The 22,428-nt window shown below is 38.5% G+C and overlaps 2 protein-coding genes across 2 annotated transcripts; one reads left to right on the top strand and one right to left on the bottom strand.

Moving 5' to 3' along the window:
* Positions 1–1,984: 1,984 nt before the first annotated feature.
* Positions 1,985–20,123, top strand: LOC101740983 (conserved oligomeric Golgi complex subunit 3). Its single transcript, XM_038010831.2, has 11 exons — positions 1,985–2,319; positions 2,752–2,940; positions 3,559–3,685; positions 4,318–4,466; positions 5,825–6,084; positions 7,113–7,331; positions 8,983–9,122; positions 10,724–10,884; positions 14,173–14,817; positions 16,024–16,206; positions 16,658–20,123. Exons 1-11 carry the CDS (start codon positions 2,173–2,175, stop codon positions 16,910–16,912), a joined length of 2,475 nt encoding a protein of 824 aa, XP_037866759.1. The 5' UTR covers positions 1,985–2,172; the 3' UTR covers positions 16,913–20,123.
* On the bottom strand, positions 18,455–20,187 carry LOC101742956 (mitochondrial-processing peptidase subunit beta). Its single transcript, XM_012695720.4, has one exon. The coding sequence runs from the start codon at positions 20,158–20,160 to the stop codon at positions 18,619–18,621; it is 1,542 nt and encodes a 513-aa protein (XP_012551174.3). The 5' UTR covers positions 20,161–20,187; the 3' UTR covers positions 18,455–18,618.
* Between the last annotated feature and the right edge of the window lie 2,241 nt (positions 20,188–22,428).

Genomic DNA, 22,428 nt, shown 5'->3' with positions numbered 1-22,428 from the left:
TTCGATCATGAAATAAAAATCTAACTTAACAATTATTCCGCCTATTTCTGCGATGATACAATACAATTCAGATAAACTTCAAAGCTGACACTGGATGGTGGCAATGACGTTGTGACGGCAAGGGGATCCGGCAACCTCCTAATACCAAGTGGGTTGTGAGCTTTTCTACATGTTTAACACATAAAGCTGGCGGTCAAAGTGAAAGCGCAACGAAAAATAGCGAATTTGGTTTTTAAACTATACATAACAATTAAGTCGCAATGAATACTAAATTATAAAGTAATCAACTTGTAGCTCCAAGGCAAGTAGTTTGAAGAAAGCCCTTTAAAACTATTTCACGAAGTAATAGTCAGTTTGGAATAAAGAGATAAATTATTCATTGAAAGTTTAGAAATATCTTGTTGACTTTGATGCCTGACTTTAATTATTTAGTTGTTATGCCCTAAAATTCAAGTATTTCAAAAGCTGTATCCGCAAAATTATATGTAACATCGCACGTTGTGATCTCTGGTATCTCGAAACGGGTATCAAAAAGTAAACCTGTTCTGTGAAACCAGCTTTTTAAGACATATGCAATGAACGATTTATTTAAAAAAAAAACGAATCTGATGGAGGTGAAAAGTTATCTTGAAAGAAAATCAAAAACAGTTTCTTTCTAGTTGTTAAACTCTCTAAACAAAATTCAAATGGTAATATTATTATTATTAGTGATAGCCATATAAAATACAATTTGGTAATAAATAAAAAGTTTATTTGGATAATTAAAGCCAATTAGAAATGCTTTCCTCGTTCCTATAATATTGATAATGTAAATGAAAACTTAAACTGTATTTTCTATGATGAAAATTGTCAATTGAAAACCAAGGAGCGCCATCTTGTGTAGCAATTTGTTATTACATTTTTGTGCTGCCATCTATTGGGTTTTTAATTTACTATAGTGGCTTAGGTAAAAGAAAATGGTCTTGTTATATAAATTTTAAACCTATGGAGGGTTTACTAAGGAGGCCATTTCAGTCTATTAAAAATTGTCCGCTGAGTGGGAGCCAATTGAGGTGGCGCCATAGTAGTAAGTGGAAAGATTTTAAAAACAGCATCCATGGAGTTAATAAGTATACTAACTCTATGACAGCACCATAAACTTCCTCTTCAATCTGCTTAAAACTGCTATATTCATAGCATTTTCATTTTCTACACTATAGCGCTAATTCGGTGAGTCTTCTAACTCGGCGATCGGCTTCTTGTGATACCATTGCTGCCAGTGTCGAGATTATAAAAATGGTCAATTATTAGAGAAAAAAGAAGTATTGATGCTGCTTCACTAGACAGAGAGAGAGAGAGAGAGAATATTGTGCAACAAAATAACCCCAAACGCAGAAAAACACGAAGATTTAAGTTGTTTAAATTGTTTTATTTTGTTGATTTAATGTTTTTTCAAGTTTATGCACAAATGTGTTTTCAGTTTAATTTATCAAATAAATCAACTTTATCTCAATTAAGACCTAATCATTTTTCCAATTGTTAAATATCTAAAAGATTAGGCTGTATGGTGTGATATTTTCGCCTTTCCTGTTGGAAAAATGAAAAGACTGCCACTGTTTCACCACTGGCAGCTTAGGACTTTTTGGCAGGAACGTGAGGGGTGAAGTTGTGTGAATTGTTTTATTTTGTCTTTTTAGTATTTCTTCAGGTTTAAATGTGTAATAAATGTAATAATGGTAGTTTATTAACTGTATAATATCTGTGAAAGTGTACAGACGTGGGAAAATGAAACAAAGCCGCTGAAAAAGTCTCAGTACATAACCATTAATGAGATTATATTTCATCCCATATCATTTCGTTGATTTCGTCTCTATTGATTAATGTATCAAAATAGTAAACTTCATTTTACTTTTCTTTTCATGAAAGAGAATAAAATACACATGCAAAACATTACGCTGTATGGTGTGATATCTTTGCCTTTTCACTTGGAAAAATGGAACTACTACTTAGTTGTCAAATGTCATCAAACTCGTCAATATCAATAAACACTGCCAACCATTAAAGTCAATCCAATATAGATTTCAATATAGATTTGAAATTATAGAATAAGTACGCAAGATCAATAATTACCTAATAGAATTATCAAAATAGCGAAAATAAATTTATCTTAGCCTTTTATGCCGTACTCAAAACATGGATACGATGAGTTTAAAAGAAATACAAAGCAAGTTATTGTTGTGGGAATCGTCTGAAAATCCACTTGCGCCACTCAACTCGGACCAGAGGGAAGCGATTTTGGATCTTGAATCTTTGATTTTAGGAGTTAATGATGAGGGTGGAGTAAGTATCCGAAAAAAATAATAATTCATAGATAGCTACTTCATATTTTACTCACGACTGGACTACAGTTATGCCGAATAGCTACATTAATTTAATATTATAGTTTATTCATATGTGTTACATTTACATTAGGGGCACAGGCTTGTGCCCAGGATAGCCAAAGTTTGAAGAGAGCAAAAGGGGGGGGGGGGGTAAGCAAAAATCGTATAGGATAAATAAATAAAACTGAGAAGTGTGATTACACTAAAAATTTTAATAAGAATACTATAAATTCGTATACTTTAAGTGTGAAGCACTAAGGTGTGCATTCCTTTTGCGCGAAAAGTTTTCCCAATAACAAGGATCCCAAAATGTAAAAAAATAAAGACTGATCTATTTCTTTATGTGAAACAAATATGTGGTAATGGAAACTTTGTGCTATGCACATTACAGGAAAATGGACCAATAGAAAAAGAGACTGTTGACCAAAAATCTATACCATCTGTAGATACAACATATGACTTTTTGGAATGGTATGAGCGACTCTGTGATGATAATATGAAGACTGAAGATGTCCCTTACCAATGCTATTATAAACAATTAGAAGATAGAAGAAATGAATGTATTTCTTTAAACGAACAGGTATGAGCAAGTATAGTCTTGAATTAATTAATGATTAATTTTATTATATTTGAACACAATTTCAAATAATTCGAATAATAAAATTTGGAACAATAACATGGTTAATCCATTAACGAACTCCATCTTAATTTTGGCAAATTTTTCTTTTTAACAACTGATATTGGAATATCCATTTAATATTTGTATATTTGTGGTGCTGCAGTATTTTAAGTGATAGCTGGTTGCTATCAGTTCTTTTCAGACTTACCAGAACTACTGTAAATTGAATGAACATCTACAGTGGGTGGCACTGTAGTGGAATCTTTCTTATCAAATTTGACTAGGCACACCAAAAATGGAGGTGACTCTAATGAGTATTGATAGGGGCTCCTCATACACCAGTGTAGGTGGAATAGCCTCTTAGGCTACCAATGAATAGGAGGTTGACATGTTTACTGGCATTTTTCAATTCCTCTCTCAGCAACACAATGGATCTGGTATTTGCACGGTGAATACATGGATTGCTAGGCTATTCGTCTCCGATGAAAAAGTTTGCGCCTCATTTTTGTAGACAGCGTAACCCAAATACATTATTTGAATAAAATTGCGCACCGTAAATCAACCAGCTTGCTTTTACAGATCAACGAGGCGATGTCGGATCTGCATAAACTAACAGAGCAATACAATTTTGTTTCAAATAAAACAAATGCTCTACACAACATGAGTGAGCAGCTACTGGCTGATCAAAATAAACTATCTGGTATAGGTACGTATAATTGTTATAAGTAATAAAAAAAAATTGTGATGGTTGAGAATAACACACAATAACAAGTGATGGTTTTAAAAATATACCAAAGTTTGTTAGCCGACATAAGTTTTTAATGAAAATTAATTTTATGGTATAAGTATGGTAAACTATTCGAAGTGTCAAATATAATAAAATGATAACAGGAAATGTGATATTAACCCGTAAAAGTATTTTTTAATTATTTGTGGTTCAATATCCTGAAGTCGATAAGGGAAATAGTTTCACTTAACATAAACAGAAACTGGTAGTTGTTTGGTAAGTTTATCAATAATGATTGCTTTGCAATATATGCAAAGAAAAAAATTACATATTTACGTGTCATGAAACAAACTACATAGTTCTCGAGAACAGTTTCTGAACCCCTTGTAGATTATTCCCATATTTGTTAGATTATTCCCTTATAAGATCCCATCCCAGCTTAAGATTAGTCCCATAACTTTGTCATTTGCTTAGTATGTACAAACCTATGTCGTTATTGCCTGTATATATGTTTATGCATATAATGTATTTGGTATTGTGTACTCATAAATATAATTAAAAAAGATAATTAAAATAGAATAATCATACAATTATTAAACTTTCCAAATCAGGAGACGACATAAAAAAAAGGCTTCATTATTTCACGCAAGTGGAGCATTTGTCGCAACGCCTCAACAGCCCAACTATGTCGGTCAATAGTGACGCATTCTTTAATGTACTGGCAAAGATCGACGAGTGCTTGGATTATATGAGAGAGAACGTAAGTAAAACTTCACAATCTATACTAATATATAAATCTATAGTGGTTTTTTACGGATGTTCCGTTATAACTACTGAACCATGGATCCGTTTGACTTGAAACTTGGTATCCATGTAGAAAATGCATGTACTTAATGGTAGGCTAATATTTATATGAATGTTGGACTCCCTAATAATAATGACAATAAATAATAATGTTAATTTTAAATGCCCAGCGAAGCGGGTGAATACGGCTAGTACATTTCTTCGGTAGGCAGCGGCTTGGCTCTGCCCCTAGCATTTCTGAAGTCCATGGGCGACGGTAACCACTCACCATGAGGTGGGCCGTATGCTCGTCTGCCTACAAGGGCAATAAAAAAAAAAACATTATAAAATGATCATGATTATTTAATAACAACACTTATCAATTAGTAATAAACATAACTTATTTTTAAACCAAATATTCCCCAATATTTTGATAAAAAGTACAGTGTTATCGACATTATTAAGGTTTTTTGACTAACCACTTCCTCGCAAGTTTTGGTTCTTTTGGAAGGCGAATACCCAGTCCTTTTAATATTATTTATTTGTTCTGATTAATAAATAATGATATAAAATTTGATAAAGTTATCCGTCAGTCGTATGTCATTTTCGACTTTGTGAATCGCTAGAGAAATTGTCAGATCTTAACTAAAATTTGACGTCACAATTTGTGAAATGGACATTATTTCGTGTGATAAAAAAAGAGACGATTATAACAGGCTTAGAAAACGTTTCGACTTTGGGTCTGCAAACTACTAAGACCATATCTCGTCTTTAATTAATTTAAATAAATTTGTAAAAAATAAATAAATTTTAATTTAAATTAATCTTTTAAAACAAATTAATTTAAATAAATTAATTAAATTAAATAAATTAATTATTTCTGTTTCGATTGTTTAATATGTGTTTGTTCGTCCCAATGGAAAGCTGAAAATCTATGCGTAGAACTGCTTTATATTATGTAAATCAAATTTTATTAATATTGACTTTTCATAGCTTCTTAATAAGATACACGAGTATTTAACGCAAAATCAAATGCTACATTGAAACGAAACAAAATCTATAAATTAATATATTTACTGGTGGTAGGACCTCTTGTGAGTCCGCACGGGTAGGTACCACCACCCCGCCTATTTCTGCCGTGAAGCAGTAATGCGTTTCGGTTTGAAGGGTGGGGCAGCCGCTGTAACTATACTGAGACCTTAGAACTCATATCTCAAGTGGGTGGCGGGATTTACGTTGTAGATGTCAATGGGCTCCGGTAACCCCTCAACACCAGGAGGGCCGTGAGCTCGTCCACCCGTCTAAGCAATGAAAAGAATATCTGATTGCTTACAGAGCAACTACAAAGAGTCCCACACGTATCTAGTGAAGTATCGTCATCTGCAAAATCGTGCGATTTCCGTGATACGTTCGTACGTGAACCACGTGTTGGACCACGCGACGGAGCAGGTGCTGGGGCCGCAGGAGGACGCCGGCTCCGAGGAAGAGAACGTGGACACAGCTTACGCGGTCTTCTTCGGGAAATTTCAAGCTGCCGCCCCGAAGCTAAGGAAAGTCATAGGGGAAATCGAACAGCGAGCCGAAACGAATTCTGAGTGCGTATTTTACTGAGACGGTTTTTATTTATTTATTGCCAAAACAGATGTTCCCATAGCTGGTGGTTTTACTGGTGGTAGGACCTCCAAATACACGAATTTTTGTTAAGCAGAATCGGCGTATGATTCCTTTTTATTGCTTAGATGGGTAGACAAGCTCACAGCCCACCTGGTGTTAAGTGGTTACTGGAGCCCATAGACATCTACAACGTAAATGCGCCACCCACCTTGAGATATAAGTTCTCAGGTCTCAGTATAGTTACAACGGTTGCTCCACCTTTCAAACCGAAACGCATTACTGTTTCACGGCAGAAATAGGCAGGGTGGTGGTACCTACCCGCGTGGACTCACAAGATGCCCTCATCATCATCAGCCTGCGGCAGTCCACTACTGGACATACACCTCCCCCAAAGCTCGCCACTGAACCCGATATTCGGTTCTACGCATCCAGTCATTGCCAGCTGCCTTGCGCAGGTCGTCGCTCCATCTAGCAGGAGGGCGTCCTACACCACGTTTGCCGGTTCGCGGTCTCCACTCCATAACACGTCTACCCCAACGGTTATCGGTTCTGAGACATATCGTCTACTCGCATTAAAATTGTACAATTCCCAAAAATATTCGAAATTGAGAGGCAACATGCGAAATCATTTTTATACACCAGTATTTTTCTCATAAATACTGTCAAAAGAGCGTAGTTTAGTTTAAGTTTTTTTTTTAGTTTACCTATATTTTGATTACTATTAACAAAATTAATACATAATTTTATCTTACTTTAAAAGACAGATAACGTAACTGGTTAAAAATTAAAAATTAATGTTGCAAACATGATTAATATTACAGTTTTAATGCGAGAAGACGATATGTGACCAGCCCACTGCCGCTTCAGCTTAGTGAGGCCCTACCACCAGTAAGGTCCTAAATTACTCGGTTCTGTGACATATGTGACCAGCCCACTGCCACTTCAGCTTAGTGAGGCCTTACCACCAGTAAAAAATAGGTAGGAAAAAAGAGAATGTAATGTTCGGCAGCTACGCGTCGCTGCTGTCGGACATGGAGCGCGAGTACGCGTCGCGGCGGCGGCGGGTGGCGGGCGGCGCGGTGGGGGGCGCGGTGGGCGGCGCGGCGCGGCGGCTGGCGCGGGACAGCTGCGCCCTGCTGCGCGCGTGCTGCTCGCTGCTCGCGCACGCCTGCCGCGACGAGTGCGCCCTCTACCATCACTTCTTCACGCAATCCTCACAGGCCCTTGAGTAAGTACATCGGCCCAAAAAAAAACTTACCAGAAAATCTTCATAAAACAACTACCTTTTGCCCGCGACTTCGTCCGCCTAGAATAGTTCACAAATAATGCTTTATTTTAGAACAAATTTGGTTAGAATAAAAAACGTTATAGTGAGTCAACCTTCACATATAGACATATGTTGTCGCCAACTTTTTTTTAGATCTTTTAAAGGGGAACAATTCTGTCACACATTATTTTAGCGAAACTTTAACCGTTTCTGCAGAGCCCGCAGCGGAAGCTCTCAAAAGGTAAAAATAACCCCGATTGTAAAACATTCTTTATTGGTGCTCCGCTTGTATTAGTCTTAGGGCCGAGTCACACCGGAATGGTAGCGGCCGGCAGCGTCGCGGCGAGCGTTTTCAGTGTGAAATAATTTTAAACTTTATCTATATACTTAAAAGATCAGTATCGTTTGAAAAACTTGAAAAGGTCGCGACACAGCAGTGCCCGCCCGCGGTGAAGCGAACAGCCACGCGTGCGTCTTGTCGGTGATTCTGACCGCGGCTGCCAGCGGCGACACAAGGTCGCTCGCGGCACCGCGTTATATGTAATAACTGTGGCATCTACCTATCCACCTACACACACAAACACACACAGACACACACTAGCACACTTACTATGTATATTGTCATTTATATAATATATACATATAATAAATACATTTAATAATAACACGCACACATTTATACTACAACCATAATATTAGTATATTTACATATTTATTATAATTACACCGACATCACACGATAAAATAACGGCAATAGAATGTGCAACGAAAACGCACATTCTAACGGTATTTGCAGTGGAGTGTGCGGGGGAGACAACCCCGCTCCGGCGCATCGTCCCAACCGACAGCGATTCTCTCGACTTCACGCAGATCGCATGTCGCCTATCGATAGCTTACTTATTTCGTAATTCTTTGTTTCCTGTATGTTTATTAAATTCAGTTTCCACCTTGCTTTTCTATCTTACTATTTAATTCTATGAACTAATTATTCTTCGTCTGTGCTGTGCTACCTGTTTGTGCGTGTTCAACTTGTTGTATGTAAATAAATATTAAACCTGGACCATTAGTGATTAATTTCATTGACTTTGTGGTGCAATTTAAATCCATAAAAACTATTTAACCTAAATAATCAATTCCATCATGTTCACTCCAAACACACGAATATCATTGCCGAATGAAGAAACTAAACTAGTGAAGAGGAGACTGGGCGCGTGCAGTCTGGAGGCCGCGCGAGGCCGACAGCGGCGACGCTGGGGATCGCTGCCACCGCTGCCGGCCGCTGCTATTCCGGCGTGACTCAACCCTTAGCGTGATGTTCTGTAGCTTCTAGCCTTCCTCGATAAATGGACTATCTAACACTGAAAGAATTTCAAGAATTCAAATCGGACCAGTAGTTTCTGATATTAGGGCGTTCAAAAGAAACAAACTCTTCAGCTTTATAATATTAGTATAGATTACTTTTCTACCCACGTTGGTAAACACCGGCTTAGACGGACGGATGGACAAATTTTCTATTATTAATTTAGATTTATGTTCTTATAAATTGAACTAAACAAAAGTTAATTATTAATCAAAGACGTCTCATTGGTCGTTTTGTCTGCATCGTTCGCAGAGAATACCTGCAGTCCCTCTGCAACGGCTTATACGAAACTCTACGGCCGCACATCATCCACATCAACCATTTGGAAACGCTCGCCGAGTTGTGTGTCATACTGCGGATCGAAGTTATCGAGGAACAAGTCAACAACGACCGTAAGTCAACGAACTGAGCAGTTTACTATGTGCAACCTAATCTAAACATCTCTCAGCCGGTCGCGATTGCGTAGTACTAGATTCATTCGCGAAGCAGCTGCTCTTGAGTTGTTAGGTCTTCTTTGGAGGCGCGGTTCATCGTGCTCGTCGAACCCGTCGCTTGCGACGAAGGGCTCGGCGAGTAAAGTAACCCACAGACACAGTCCACTGAGTTTCTCGCCGGATCTTCTCAGTGGGTCGCGTTTCCGATCCGGTGGTGGTATTTTTTTTATTTTATTGCTTAGGTTGGTGGACGAGCTCACAGCCCACCTGGTGTTAAGTGATTACTGGAGCCCATAGGCATCTACAACGTAGACGCGCCACCCACCTTGAGATACAAGTTCCAAGGTGTCAGTATACTTACAGTATAGTTCTGCGAAGCACGGCTCTCGCTAGGTTTCGCGCTAGCAACGTCGTCAGGTTTGAGCCCCGTGAGCACCTACATGTTAGGGTGAAGCTGAAATAGCCTCTCAAGGCTATCAGCATAGGTAGGAAAAAAAATTTACCCCCGCCGAGGCGCGGTACGGGGGGCGGTTCAAACGTTATACTTAACGAAACCGCCCTATGTAATTCTGACATAGTTACAGGGCTTAGCTGGAATAGTTTTAACTATAGTTTGAAGTAATCTGGCAAGTTTTCAATAAGATTCAGACCATTGACAATTTTCCAATGAAATACGTACCTAAGAAATGTTCATGATTGATTTCCACGTTGAAGGAATAATATCGTGTATTAAACATCAAACCCGCAAAATTATAATTTGCGTAACTACTAGTGGTAGGACCTCTTGTTTTGTTATTATTGTTTGTTATTATGTTTATAATGTAACTGTTTGTTATTATGCCTGCCTATTTCTGCCGTGAAGCAGTAATGAGTTTTGCTTTGAAGGGTGAGGCAACCATTGTACTATTACAACCGAGACCTTAGAACTCATATCTTATGGTGAATGCGGCATTTACGTTGTAAATGTCTATGGGCTCTGGTTAACAACAGGTGGTCCGTGAGTTCGCCTAGGCATCTAAGCAGTAAAAAAAAAAAAAAAATTGAGAACTTCGATTTGCTTTAGCATTTACAGTCCATGGAGGGCATTGGAGTATTGTTTGAGACGATCTTGTCAATTCTAGAGTAGTTCTTAATCCTTATAACTTAATCTGTTCTCATGTGTGTTTTCTGAGCGGTTTGTCATTTCCTTATTCAACTGAAAAAAAGCCGTCTTCATTCGGATGCAGCGGTTTGGCTGTTCCCTGGTATAATAGATGTTCATGAACAGCAGCGATTTCTGATCATCAGTTTTTTTTATTGCCCTTGTAGATAAACGAGCATACGGCCCACCTGATGGTGAGAGTGGTTACCGTCGCCCGTGGACTTCAGCAATGCCAGGGGCAAAGCCAAGCCGTAAACCCGTGGCCACCTCTGAAGGCAATAGGAGACTCAATCTATAGTCTGTTTCGGTGACAAAATTTTGCCGTCCTGGGCACTTGCCTCGACTGCTCCTAGTGTAAATCCACTGCTGATTATAATATCAACCTAAGACGACTATAGTCTGTGCGTGGTGTCGGCAGCGGTGAGTCTGCGCGCGCTGGGCACGTGCGCGGGCGCGCTGCTGCAGGACGCGGCGGAGCGGCTGGTGTTCCGCGCGCACGTGCACCTCCGCGCCGACGTGCTGCTGTACCGCCCCGCGCCCGGCGACCTCGCCTACCCCAACAAGCTGCTCATGATGGAGGTACGCCGCCCCCCGCCTCTACTACGACTACTACAACTGCCTCTTAGAACACTATAGACAGCAAACTGATGGTAGGACCTCTTGAGAGTCCGCACGGGTAGGTACCATTACCCTGGATATTTCTGCCGTAAAGCAGTAATGCGTTTCGGTTTGAAGAGTGAGGCAGCTGTTGTAACTATACTTGAGACCTTTGAACTTATATCTCAAGGTGGATGACGCATTTACGTTGTAAATGTCTATCTATGGCTCTATGGCTAAACCCGTCGCTTGCGACGAAGGGCTCGCCGAGTAAATTAACCCACAGACAGCCCACTGAGTTTCTCGCAGCATCTTCTCAGTGGGTCGCGTTTCCGACCCGGTGGTAGGATTTGTGTTAGCAACGTCGTCAGGTTTGAGCCCCGTGAGCTCACCTACTAGTTAAGGTTACGCTAAAATAGCTTCTTAAGGCTAGCAGCTTAGGTAGAAAAAAAAAAGTACTACGAAAGTGCGTCTTAAGACAGACTATAGACAGCAAACATTTATGAATAGTAGTGGTCCCCCGGTAGTTGAAATTCGACTATAATTAATTGAAATTATAAGTTTGTACACTATTATGATTCGATTGTCAAAGACTATTATACTTCTGTAATCACAGATTTCGCCAAGACTACACCTTAGACAAATATTAATAAAGACAAACAATATTTAATCTATTCTCAAATTAACCACAGACTATAAGCAATAAGAAAGTTTGACAATAAACAAATTGTATACATTCGTGTTTGTGTTAAATATGTGGTAGTGTGTGTAAAGTTTTTATTTATTGATTTAATGTATTTTTTATCCATAATTTAAAAAAATATTAACATTCTTCTCTATATTCTCTATAAGTGTAGGAAAGGGGATTGCCCACTCTCCATAGTGTGCTAGGCCCAAGGTGGACATTAAATATTACTATAAAAATGGACTGATTCAAATTCTTAAATGTATTAGATATCTAAAAAATATATTGAAATTGACGCCACTATTATAAAAAATATAATAAAAATAAAAAACTCGTTTTGAGGTTAATTTTCTATATAAATACCTCAAGAACTTTTCTTTTTTTAATGTTTAAGATGTTCCTAATGTATTTTTATCCAATTGTAGTTATTAGAGTATAAAAAACACACATACTTCTTTAAATATCTATATTATTCTATATTTTCTTCATCTTCATACACAATTAGTAAATCATCTAAAAATAGCACAGGAGAGCATATACACGGTTTTAAATCTCGGTCAGGTTAAAACCACAATTCACACAATGGTTTTCAGCCGTAGTATGAAACGTTATTGACAAAAGCAAAATAAATCGAAGAAAAATCAAAACACATCCATTTTGAACGCAAGCACAAGCAGCAAGCGAAGTGTCAGTCAGTCAGATTAAAATCAGTGTTGTCAGTATAAAGAAAAATAATTACATGAAATTCATATATCGATCATTTTTTTAAATAACCGATATTGGATTTATTTCTTAATCTTTTCTTTACGAGTACACATTATATTTTATTTTTTATGTTTTTGTTTTAGTTGTACATATTTAAATAACAATACAAGTTAAGTTTTTTTTTATTGCTTAGATGGGTGGACGATCTCACAGCCACCCTGGTGTTAAGTGGTTACTGGAGCCCACAAACATCCACAACATAAATGCGCCACCCACCTTGAGATATAAGTCTAAGGTCTCAAGTATAGTAACAAGTTAAAGTCCAACCAAGTCTTTGATGTTATTGTATGTCCTTAAAATCGATTAAAATCGATTGATTAATGATAATATTTAAAATGATTTATTTATATGTTTTTTTATATACTTAAAATGTTTACTTAATACGTAAAAGGTTTTGAAGTTGGCAATATTTTTCCCGCAAAAATAAAATTCTTGTTTTTTTCAATAGAGTTACTTTTTTTAAACTACTTATTGTAAACTGTAGTGGCGCTTATTTGGAAGAAAGTAAATGCATATTTATTTATGACAAAATTAATGCACTAAGTATTTTTTCTCTAATCTATTGTCCGCTTTGGGCCTGAAATGGGCCGTCCCCTTTCATACTCCTCCGTTTGTGCAAATTTCGTAAAAAAGGGTACAAAGTTTTTGCTTCACGTATTAATATATAGGTATGTTCAAATTGCTGTCAAAATTATCACAGACTTAGAGCAAATGCAGAAGACGAGAATTATAATACATACGTGTAACATGATTTTTTAAACTATACAAAAATTCTTGTGGCTCTCTCGCTTAAACCGGTCCAACTAGGCGATTGCGTTATGTGCCTGCAATAACATCACCCCATCTCTTCTCGTGAGTGTCGCGTGAGACGAAAGGAGGTATAACCAGTGAATGGCAGCAGCGCTCTCTGAGTACTTAGTGCTAGTTTTTTAACTTCTCGATCGCGTAAAAGTTAACGCAAATTTGTATGGAGTTGAAACAGTTTCTCTTCGTTTGCCGCTAGAGGCGCTACTAAGCACACTACTGCCAAGGTACTGCGATCGCTAACTGACATCTACCGGTGGTAGGACGGGTTGTACGGCCACACGGGTAGGTACCACCGTCCTGCCTATTCCTGCCGCGGAGCACCAATGAGTTCCGACTTGAAGAGTGGTAATGCTCTTTTATACATTTAAGACTTAGACCTAATGTCTTAAAGTAACAGCAACAGCTCGTTTATTATTATTAACTCGCGGACGTTATATTTACTCACGAAACTTTAACTAACTGAGAGAATCTTGAAGTCGTGTTCCTCTTGATGACAATATAAAGAAACAAAAAAACTGTAATGTCTATGTACAATTAGGACCTAATGTCTTAAAGTAACAGGCAAAGCTCGTTTATTATTATTAACTTGCAGACGTTATATTTACTCACGAAACTTTAACTTACTGAGAGAATCTTGAAGTCGTGTTCCTCTCGATGACAATAAAAAAAAATATATAAAGTATTATTTTATTTACATTAGTAAAACTATAGCACAAATTGAGTTGCTCTATAAAGAGAAACAGCTTCGCTTCGGAAACTGTAATTTATTATTGATTTCTCCACTATTTAATGGATGTTATTATACATATAACCCTTCCTCTTCAATCACTCTATCTATTAAAAAAAACCGTATCAAAATCCGTTGCGTAGTTTTAAAGATTTAAGCATACATAAGGACAGACGGATATAGGAACAGAGAAAGCGACTTTGTTTTATACTATGTAGTGATTAACCTCTTTTAAGATAAATCGTATAGAGGTTGCATATATATATATATTTGTATCGTCTTACAGCAAATCGCGCTCTCCATTCAAGAGCAGAGCCTGAAGCGGAGCGACTCGCGCAACTCCATGGTGTCTGACGTGTCGGCCACGTCGCAAGAGGTCGCCAACATCAACGTTGAGGCGCAGCGCCGACCTCACGCGTCCCCGGCCGACCTGCACGGCATGTGGTACCCCACCGTCCGGAGAACCCTGGCGGCCTTGTCGCGCCTGTACAGGTGCTTGGAGAAGAGAGTCTTCCAGGGTCTCGCTCAAGAAGCCATCTCGCTGTGCGTCCAGAGCGTGGACACCGCGGCCAGGCTAATAACGGCAAACGCGACCAGCGTCGACGGCGAACTGTTTCAAATAAAACACTTGCTGATCTTGAGGGAGCAGATCGCGCCGTTTCAAGTCGACTTCGTGATCAAAGAGACGACCTTGGACTTTAGTAACGTCAAAAACGCAGCCTACGGCCTCATACAGAGGCCCCGGCAGATATTCTCGCTCAGTTCGAACAACGCGCTGCTGGAGTTCCTCCTGGAGGGGACGCCGATGGTCCGGGAGCATCTGCTGGACTCGAGGAAGGAAGTGGACAGGCAGCTGAAGAGCTGCTGTGAAACGTTCATCAAGAACGCGACGGAGCTGCTGGCCGGGCCCATGGCCGTGTTCACTGACAAGGTATGTCGCACAACATTCCATCCAATCCACATTTCCAAGTCGTCGTGGCCTAAAGGATAAGACGTCCGGTGCATTCGTATGTAGCGATGCACCGGCGTTCGAATCCCGCAGGCGGGTACCAATTTTTCTAATGAAATACGTACTCAACAAATGTTCACGATTGACTTCCACGGTGAAGGAATAACATCGTGTAATAAAAATCAAACCCGCAAAATTATAATTTGCGTAATTACTGGTGGCAGGACCTCTTGTGAGTCCGCACGGGTAGAACACACATTGAGAAATCTATGAGCTCTGATAGCCACTTACATCCAACAACAAGCTTACCTCTCTGTTACGAGAAATAAATAATGTTAACCTCGTTTTAGAACTATATTATTATCTAGTTTATGGATGACATGGATTCTCTTGATTCTCGATGATGAGAAATGTTCCTTGTTCATTTTTTATCTAAGTTGTGTAAAGTACACAGTTTTAATTTACTCGTTTGTGTTCGCGTATTATTTCTCAAATAATGTTACCATTTGGAACTGTTGTTTGTACACCACGATAGATTCTGGCAAAGCACCATAAATCCCCGATAGGTGGCGCGCGAGTAGTTGCAACGAAGAATCCCTTAACATTATATTATGTTTATAAAATAAAACTATCTAATTTATTAACAACTAGTTGACCCAGCAGACTCCGTAGTGCCTCAATCGATAAATAAAAGGCCTAAACTTTTATATAAAATAAACTTAAAACAAACAAAAGGAATCCGTCCGACGGGGGACACATCAAAGGGAAAACGAAATTATTTTTATTTAATTCCGAGCAATTTCATATTTATCTACCTTTTAAACCTTCTCTGGACTTCCACAAATAATTCAAGACCAAAATTTGCCAAATCGGTCCAGCCGTTCTAGAGTTTTAACGAGACTAAACTAACGAACAACGCTTGAAAGGCAAACGTGACTAAGCAACAATAACTGCTTTATACATAAATGATAGGCAATAACCATATTCAATTCGCAAAAAAAATGTATTTCTAAGTTTATTAAAATCATTTCAACCCCACAGCTAGATTCGTTAAAATAGAATTTTTATCAGGTATTTCAACTTTAAATTAGTCTTCTGTAAAGTTCATGCATTATCGCTTAGTCACCTTTAAAGCGTCGATATGTAGATTTTAAAAATAAGCTATCATTATTAATTTTATTTTTTCAGGCTCAAGCATTCACACCGATAGACCAGTTAAAGTCTGAGCCCTGGGCGACGCCTGAACAACTAGCGGTTGTCGTTAAAGAAGTACAAAAGCGTATAAAAGCTCATCTCGCTCCGTTGCAGCGCTCGATGCAGTTGTACTTAGCCAATAAGGAGACTGAATTTATCTTGTTCAAGCCGATTAGGGTTAGTAAGAATTGTTTAAATTTAGCACTGTCTGCTTGATATAGTTACCGGAGGCTATGTTTGAGTGGCAATGAATGCTCCCCCTTCGAACGCGGAAATATACTGGTGGTAGGTCGTCTTGTAAGTCCGCACGGGTAGGTACCACCACCCTGCCTATTTCTGACGTGAAGCAGTAATGCGTTTCGGTTTGAAGGGCGGGGCAGCCGTTGTACTGTAACTGAGACCTTAATACTCATATCTCAAGGTAAGTAACGGCATTTATGCTGTAGATGTCTATGGGCTCCGGTAACCACTTAACATCAGGTCGGCCGTGAGCTCGTTCACAAACCTAAAAAAAGGAAGGGTAGTGAAATTAAACGGTACGAGCTAGACAAGTAAATTCTTACTATGCAACATTATGCAATAATTCAAATAAATTTCGGGCGTAAAGTTTTCTAATTGCTATTTACAGAATAACGTTGTCGGCTACTTCGTCCAAATAGAACAACTTCTGGTGAACGCTGGCTACTCGTACGAGGATACTCTGATTGTCGCGTGTCCCACTCCTGAGCAAATATCAGTTTTTATATCATCTGCTAGCCTTATCAGCCACAGTGAGCCAGTGTTGCCATACGGCACTAAGGCGAAGCCAAGTGTGGTCCGTAAACCGAGTGTTACCAGCGTACCGGAGAAACTAGAAGAAAAGGCGACGGCGGAGACGGTTTAACACTTATGTCGCTTAATCATATTATTTTTTGTAATAAATGATACGGACCCGAGGGTCGTCGTTTTCCTCCTACGATATAAATAGTTAGTTATGCTTCATAACATTTAATATATCTTTGTTTTTTTTTTGAAGAAGTTGTTCGATGCCAGAAAATTCTTTAAGAAGCATGCTCGCTTCTAAATACTTTATTATGTTTTATATTTGTGAGATATATTGTTATGTTTAAATAATACAACAAATAAAAAAAAAATGTTTTTTTTTTATTTGTGTTGTCCTCTAACATCTACACTAAAAAAGTTAAAAGCACACTATTGGAAACCACGATGGAAAGATGTTACCCCGCATCGGCAATGTCAGGAACCATGTCTTTAACATTTTAAATGACAATTTAATCTATTCATATATTTTGAAATTGTAGAATTATTACAGGGAAATGATAATGAATGATAATTCCATGCATTGTATTGCATTTACATCTGTATTTCCATGTGTAGTTTCAGTAGGTAGGATTGAATGAATATTATATTTGATTATGAATATAAAATACAAACTTGCCTCTGATACCAACATTAAATTCAATATCAATTCAATAGTAAAAAATACTTGTATCTCATTTTACTTTCATTTAGCACTCTAGATTGTATTATTCTAGGTAGGAACTGCTTACTTGGGCGCATAGAAATCACAAAATTACATGAAATGTAGTAATCTGAGATGGAAGTCTCAATTTATGTTGCATCATATGCACCCTACTGTCTCAAAGCAAACACATCCATTAGTCCATTTTCCAACTGTACATATACTACTTCATTCAATTAATACCTTTATAGAAGGTTTGAAGTCGTCGTGGCCTAAAGGAAGCCTAAGACGTTCGGTGCATTCGTGTTGAAGCGATGCAACGGTGTTCGAATCCCGCAGGTGGGTACCAATTTTTCTAATGAAATACGTACTCAACAAATGTTCACGATTTACTTCCACGGTGAAGGAATAACATCGTCTAATAAAAATCAAACCCGCAAAATTATAATAGTTACTGGTGGTAGGACCACTTGTGAGTCCGCGCGGATAGGTACCACCGCCCTGCCTATTTCTGCCGTGAAGCAGTAATGCGTTTCGGTTTGAAGGGTGGGGCAGCCGTTGTAACTATACTGAGACCTTAGAACTTGTATCTCAAGGTGGGTGGCGCTTCTACGTTGTAGATGTCTATGGGCTCCAGTAACCACTTAACACCAGGTGGGCTGTGAGCTCGTCCACACATCTAAGCAATAAAAAATAAATAAATAAAAGGAGACATGTGTTTGAACAGTTTAATCTCGCATTTGTTAATTTTATTAAATTATTTCTGATTAATTTTTGAGAGTTAAATACTGTGTTAGGATAATATTCAAATATCAATGAATAACCCCTTAGTCACTAGTGACCACAAAACTTAAGTATTCAAAAAATAATAAGCTCACACAGACTACAGAAAATACTTTTAGAACTATTGTTTTCTAATATAAAAGTGGGTTTTATAAACAAATAAAAAATAAAAAAACAAAGTTTTTATTATGTACAACATTCTATTTACTTACTTTCTATAATAAATACAATATTACCATAGAAATCTCGTTTTATTTCAATAAAACAACAGACACTCGGAGACTTATTGTGTTTATTGATCTTAACTGATTTTTTAAATTAACTTCTAAACATTGACTCTCTTTTTAAGCCCTGACCCAGTACATTCCACCACGAATCCTAGTGTAGTCAGGAAGACCTTCAGTAGGTCCAACGGCAGCTACAGCTGGACAACGGTCAAATAAGTATTTGTAGCAAACATCACGTACATTCTGTACAGTAACAGATTCAATACGAGCATCAAGTTCATGGATGGGGATGCGTCTGTTGTAGCAGAGCATTTGACGACCAATATCTTCACAGACAGGAGTGGTTCCATCAAGTTGCAAAAGCATGTTGGTCTTGAGTAAGTTCTTAGCACGCTCAACTTCACCTTCAGTTACAGATGTACAGAGTTTCATCCATTCCTTCTGGATGTTATATAACATATCGTCAAGTTGTAGACTCTCAGCTACAAAGTAAATGCCCCATAGACCAGTGTCTTTATAACAAGTGTTGAAGGACTGGAAACTGTGGCAGAGGTTGCCCACTGAGGCAGCACGCGCTAGGTATGAAGCATTATTGGCACCACCACCTTGAGAGCGGTCCCAGGCACCAATAAGAGTGTTGGCAACCATCAAAGGAATGTTGTCAGCATCAGTCCAACCAGCTCCCTCAACAGCTATAGCTACATGAGCTAGCGGCATTGAATCATCACGGACCCTGATCTCTGATCCAGTATATCTGCAGGGTGTCAGCTCAACATCACATGCTGAGTTCTTTAATCCACTAAAATGCTTACTGGCCAGATCTACTAACCTTTCATGTTCAACTCCACCAGCTCCAGACAAAACAATACGTCCAGGTTGATAGTGGTTCCTAATGTAGCTCTGTAGGTCAGCCTTAGAGATTTTCTTAATATTTTTGGTAGGTCCAAGAATTGTTTGACCCAATGGGGTACCTTGGAATGCTGTTGCGTGAAGGTGATCAAACACAACCTCCTGAAGGTTACTTTCGACATCTTGCATTTCGCGAAGAATGACACCGCGTTCTCGTTCGATTTCGGGTTCGGCGAGGGAGGAATTCTGTATGATATCAGCAAGGATCTCTACTGCTACGGGGACGTCATTAGCGAGGCATTTTGCGTAAAAAACTGTTTGTTCCCGGGACGTGTAGGCGTTCAAGTGTGCACCCATGTTTTCTACCAGTAGTTCTAAGTCCGTCTGTGATCTTTTACTAGTACCTTTAAAAGCCATGTGTTCAAGGAAATGAGCGACACCATTGTTCTTGGAGGTTTCATAGCGGGAGCCAGCGTCGATCCAGAGTCCTACAGTGGCAGTGGCGGCTCCCGAATCTTCAGTAGCAATACGCAAACCATTATCGAGTACTGTGAGTTTAGTCGGTGGAACATTTACTAATGCCTGTTTGTATGCAGCTGCGGTTGCTAACGTACGTACCTGATTGCCCTGGCTGGAAATTACTCTCAAAGTGGTTGCTACTTTCAACATTTTTGTTGTGATCTTTATACTATGAGTTAAAATATTTTTTCCTTGCCGATTTACGTAATGAATGGGCAATAGCTCTTCACAGCTGTCAAAAGCAACGGAGAAAACGTCAGTGTTGCTAGTTAGCTGCAAAGAATCTTCCATACATTTAACACAGCCTAAAGGTCCGTTTGTCTATCTTTTTTTTGCTTCTCAATCGCTACCTAGTTGCTCAAGGGGCTGTTCCAAATACGCTCGGACGAGTTTTCAAAAATCTTATAACACTCTTCAAATAATCTCTGTTATACCTTAAAGAGCAATAATTTTAGTGGTCATTCCTTAAGTGGTGGTAAGCCCTGTGCGGCTCAAACGGGTTAGTATAAACAACTAACTTTACTCTAAAGCAATCATGAGGTCTGATTTGCAGGGTGGTCATTAGCTGTGAAGGCATTCACATTGATGAGCTTTGGGGTCAACTTAATAGCACTTGCCATTTGTTAAATTCTCCTTTCGGTGTTACATAGCCTAGATTATAGGAGTAACAGCCTTATTGCTGATAGGACGTATTATAGGCCCGCAGGGGTAGGTAATGCTATTCTTTCTATTTCTATAACAAACTACTGGAGCACACCGAGTAGTCTGTGAGCTAGCCCACCTATGTAGTATTATTAAAAAAAATCGGTTACAAACTTGTTAGCTTCGAATGAAATAAACTAACAGCAAGGAATTAAAAAGAAACTAAATCCAAAATCTAGATTCTAGATGAAAGTTAAATAATGTACTAGACTTCAAGATACTGTCAATATTTTTGTGTGAGAAGATTCTGTCTATTTATCTCTTGGGTTTATGACGAAAGAATCGTAAATATCAAGAAAAAAATTGTATTGAAAATTAGACGGTAGTTAGGACAATTGTCAAATGTCAATGAATAATACTATAGTCGAAACGTCGGAATAACAAAATAATAAACGCGAGATCTTTTTAAAGTTTAATAGCCTGTTATAAAAGCGAGATTAAGCCATAAAAGTAATTTTAGTTATATCTACTATTAGCGAAACCCGAGAAAATATAAAAATATAATACTTATAAGATTATAAAACCACATCTAATCTTCTATCTTCTTCTTCTATCTTCTATCTTCTATCTTGGCTAATTTTGGTCTTGAATTATTTGTGGAAGTCCAGAGAAGGTTTAAAAGGTAGATAAAGATGAAAATGCTCGGAATTAAATTAAAATAACAATTTTGTTGTTCCTTTGATGTGTCCCCGTCGGACCGATTCCTTTTGTTTGTTTTAAGTTTATTTTATACAAAAGTTTAGGTCTGTGGCGTTTTATTATGCGTAAGCCGGAACGCACGAGATGTGGGAAAAAGGATATAGTCTGTGACATTACCTTTTTACCGCCAAATATGAAAAACATAAAAATAATTTATAATGAGTTAAATAACTAATTTAATGTAATTACTTTATGCCGCTACAACAATAAAATTTATATTGTTCGAACTGTGGTGTTAATTACATAAAACACGACCAGGCGAAATAAAGAAGGGACGCTATATGCATTCCCTCATTGGTGACCCCGACGTGATTTTGTCGTAAAGTTAAGACAGCGTATGTTTAAATTGCGTCCCACTCCATGTTCCTCCCACACTAAACCATCACCTTTCATATTTAAAAATCTTTCCACTGCCTCTCATGTCATGCTCAGGGAGGATTCGGTTAGACGTTCAATGCAACCACCTTACTCTGGTCCTCATAGAGTTATATCTAGAGCCGAGGACGGAAAAACGTGGTCGATTGATGTAAAAGGGAAACAGGTGACGGTCAGTGTCGACAGAATTAAGCCAGCTTTCGTCGAGCATTCTTTAGTAGATCTCGTTCCAGCACCAGCACCGCGGGTTTCTGTGCCTCAACCAGCGCAACCGGATGCTACTAATGTCCCTTCATGTCCACTCGTGCCTTCGGCACCTCTAACTGCTACTCCTACACATACACCTCAATATATCACCCGGTCAGGTCGCAGAGTCCACTTCTCCAAACCTTTCGACCTATGATAATTTTTCTCTTTTTCTGCGGATTCTCCTTCTCCGTAGGGGGGTGGTGTGGCGTTTTATTATGCGTAAGCCGGAACGCACGAGATGTGGGAAAAAGGATATAGTCTGTGACATTACCTTTTTACCGCCAAATATGAAAAACATAAAAATAATTTATAATGAGTTAAATAACTAATTTAATGTAATTACTTTATGCCGCTACAACAATAAAATTTATATTGTTCCAACTGTGGTGTTAATTACATAAAACACGACCAGGCGAAATAATGAAGGGACGCTATATGCATTCCCTCATTGGTGACCCCGACGTGATTTTGTCGTAAAGTTAAGACAGCGTATGTTTAAATTGCGTCCCACTCCATGTTCCTCCCACACTAAAC

This window comes from Bombyx mori, chromosome 5, assembly GCF_030269925.1.
Source record: "Bombyx mori chromosome 5, ASM3026992v2".
In the NCBI taxonomy this organism is placed as follows: Eukaryota; Metazoa; Arthropoda; class Insecta; order Lepidoptera; family Bombycidae; genus Bombyx; species Bombyx mori.
Note: the sequence above shows the minus strand (reverse complement) of the source record. Positions and strands in the feature narration are given on the sequence as shown.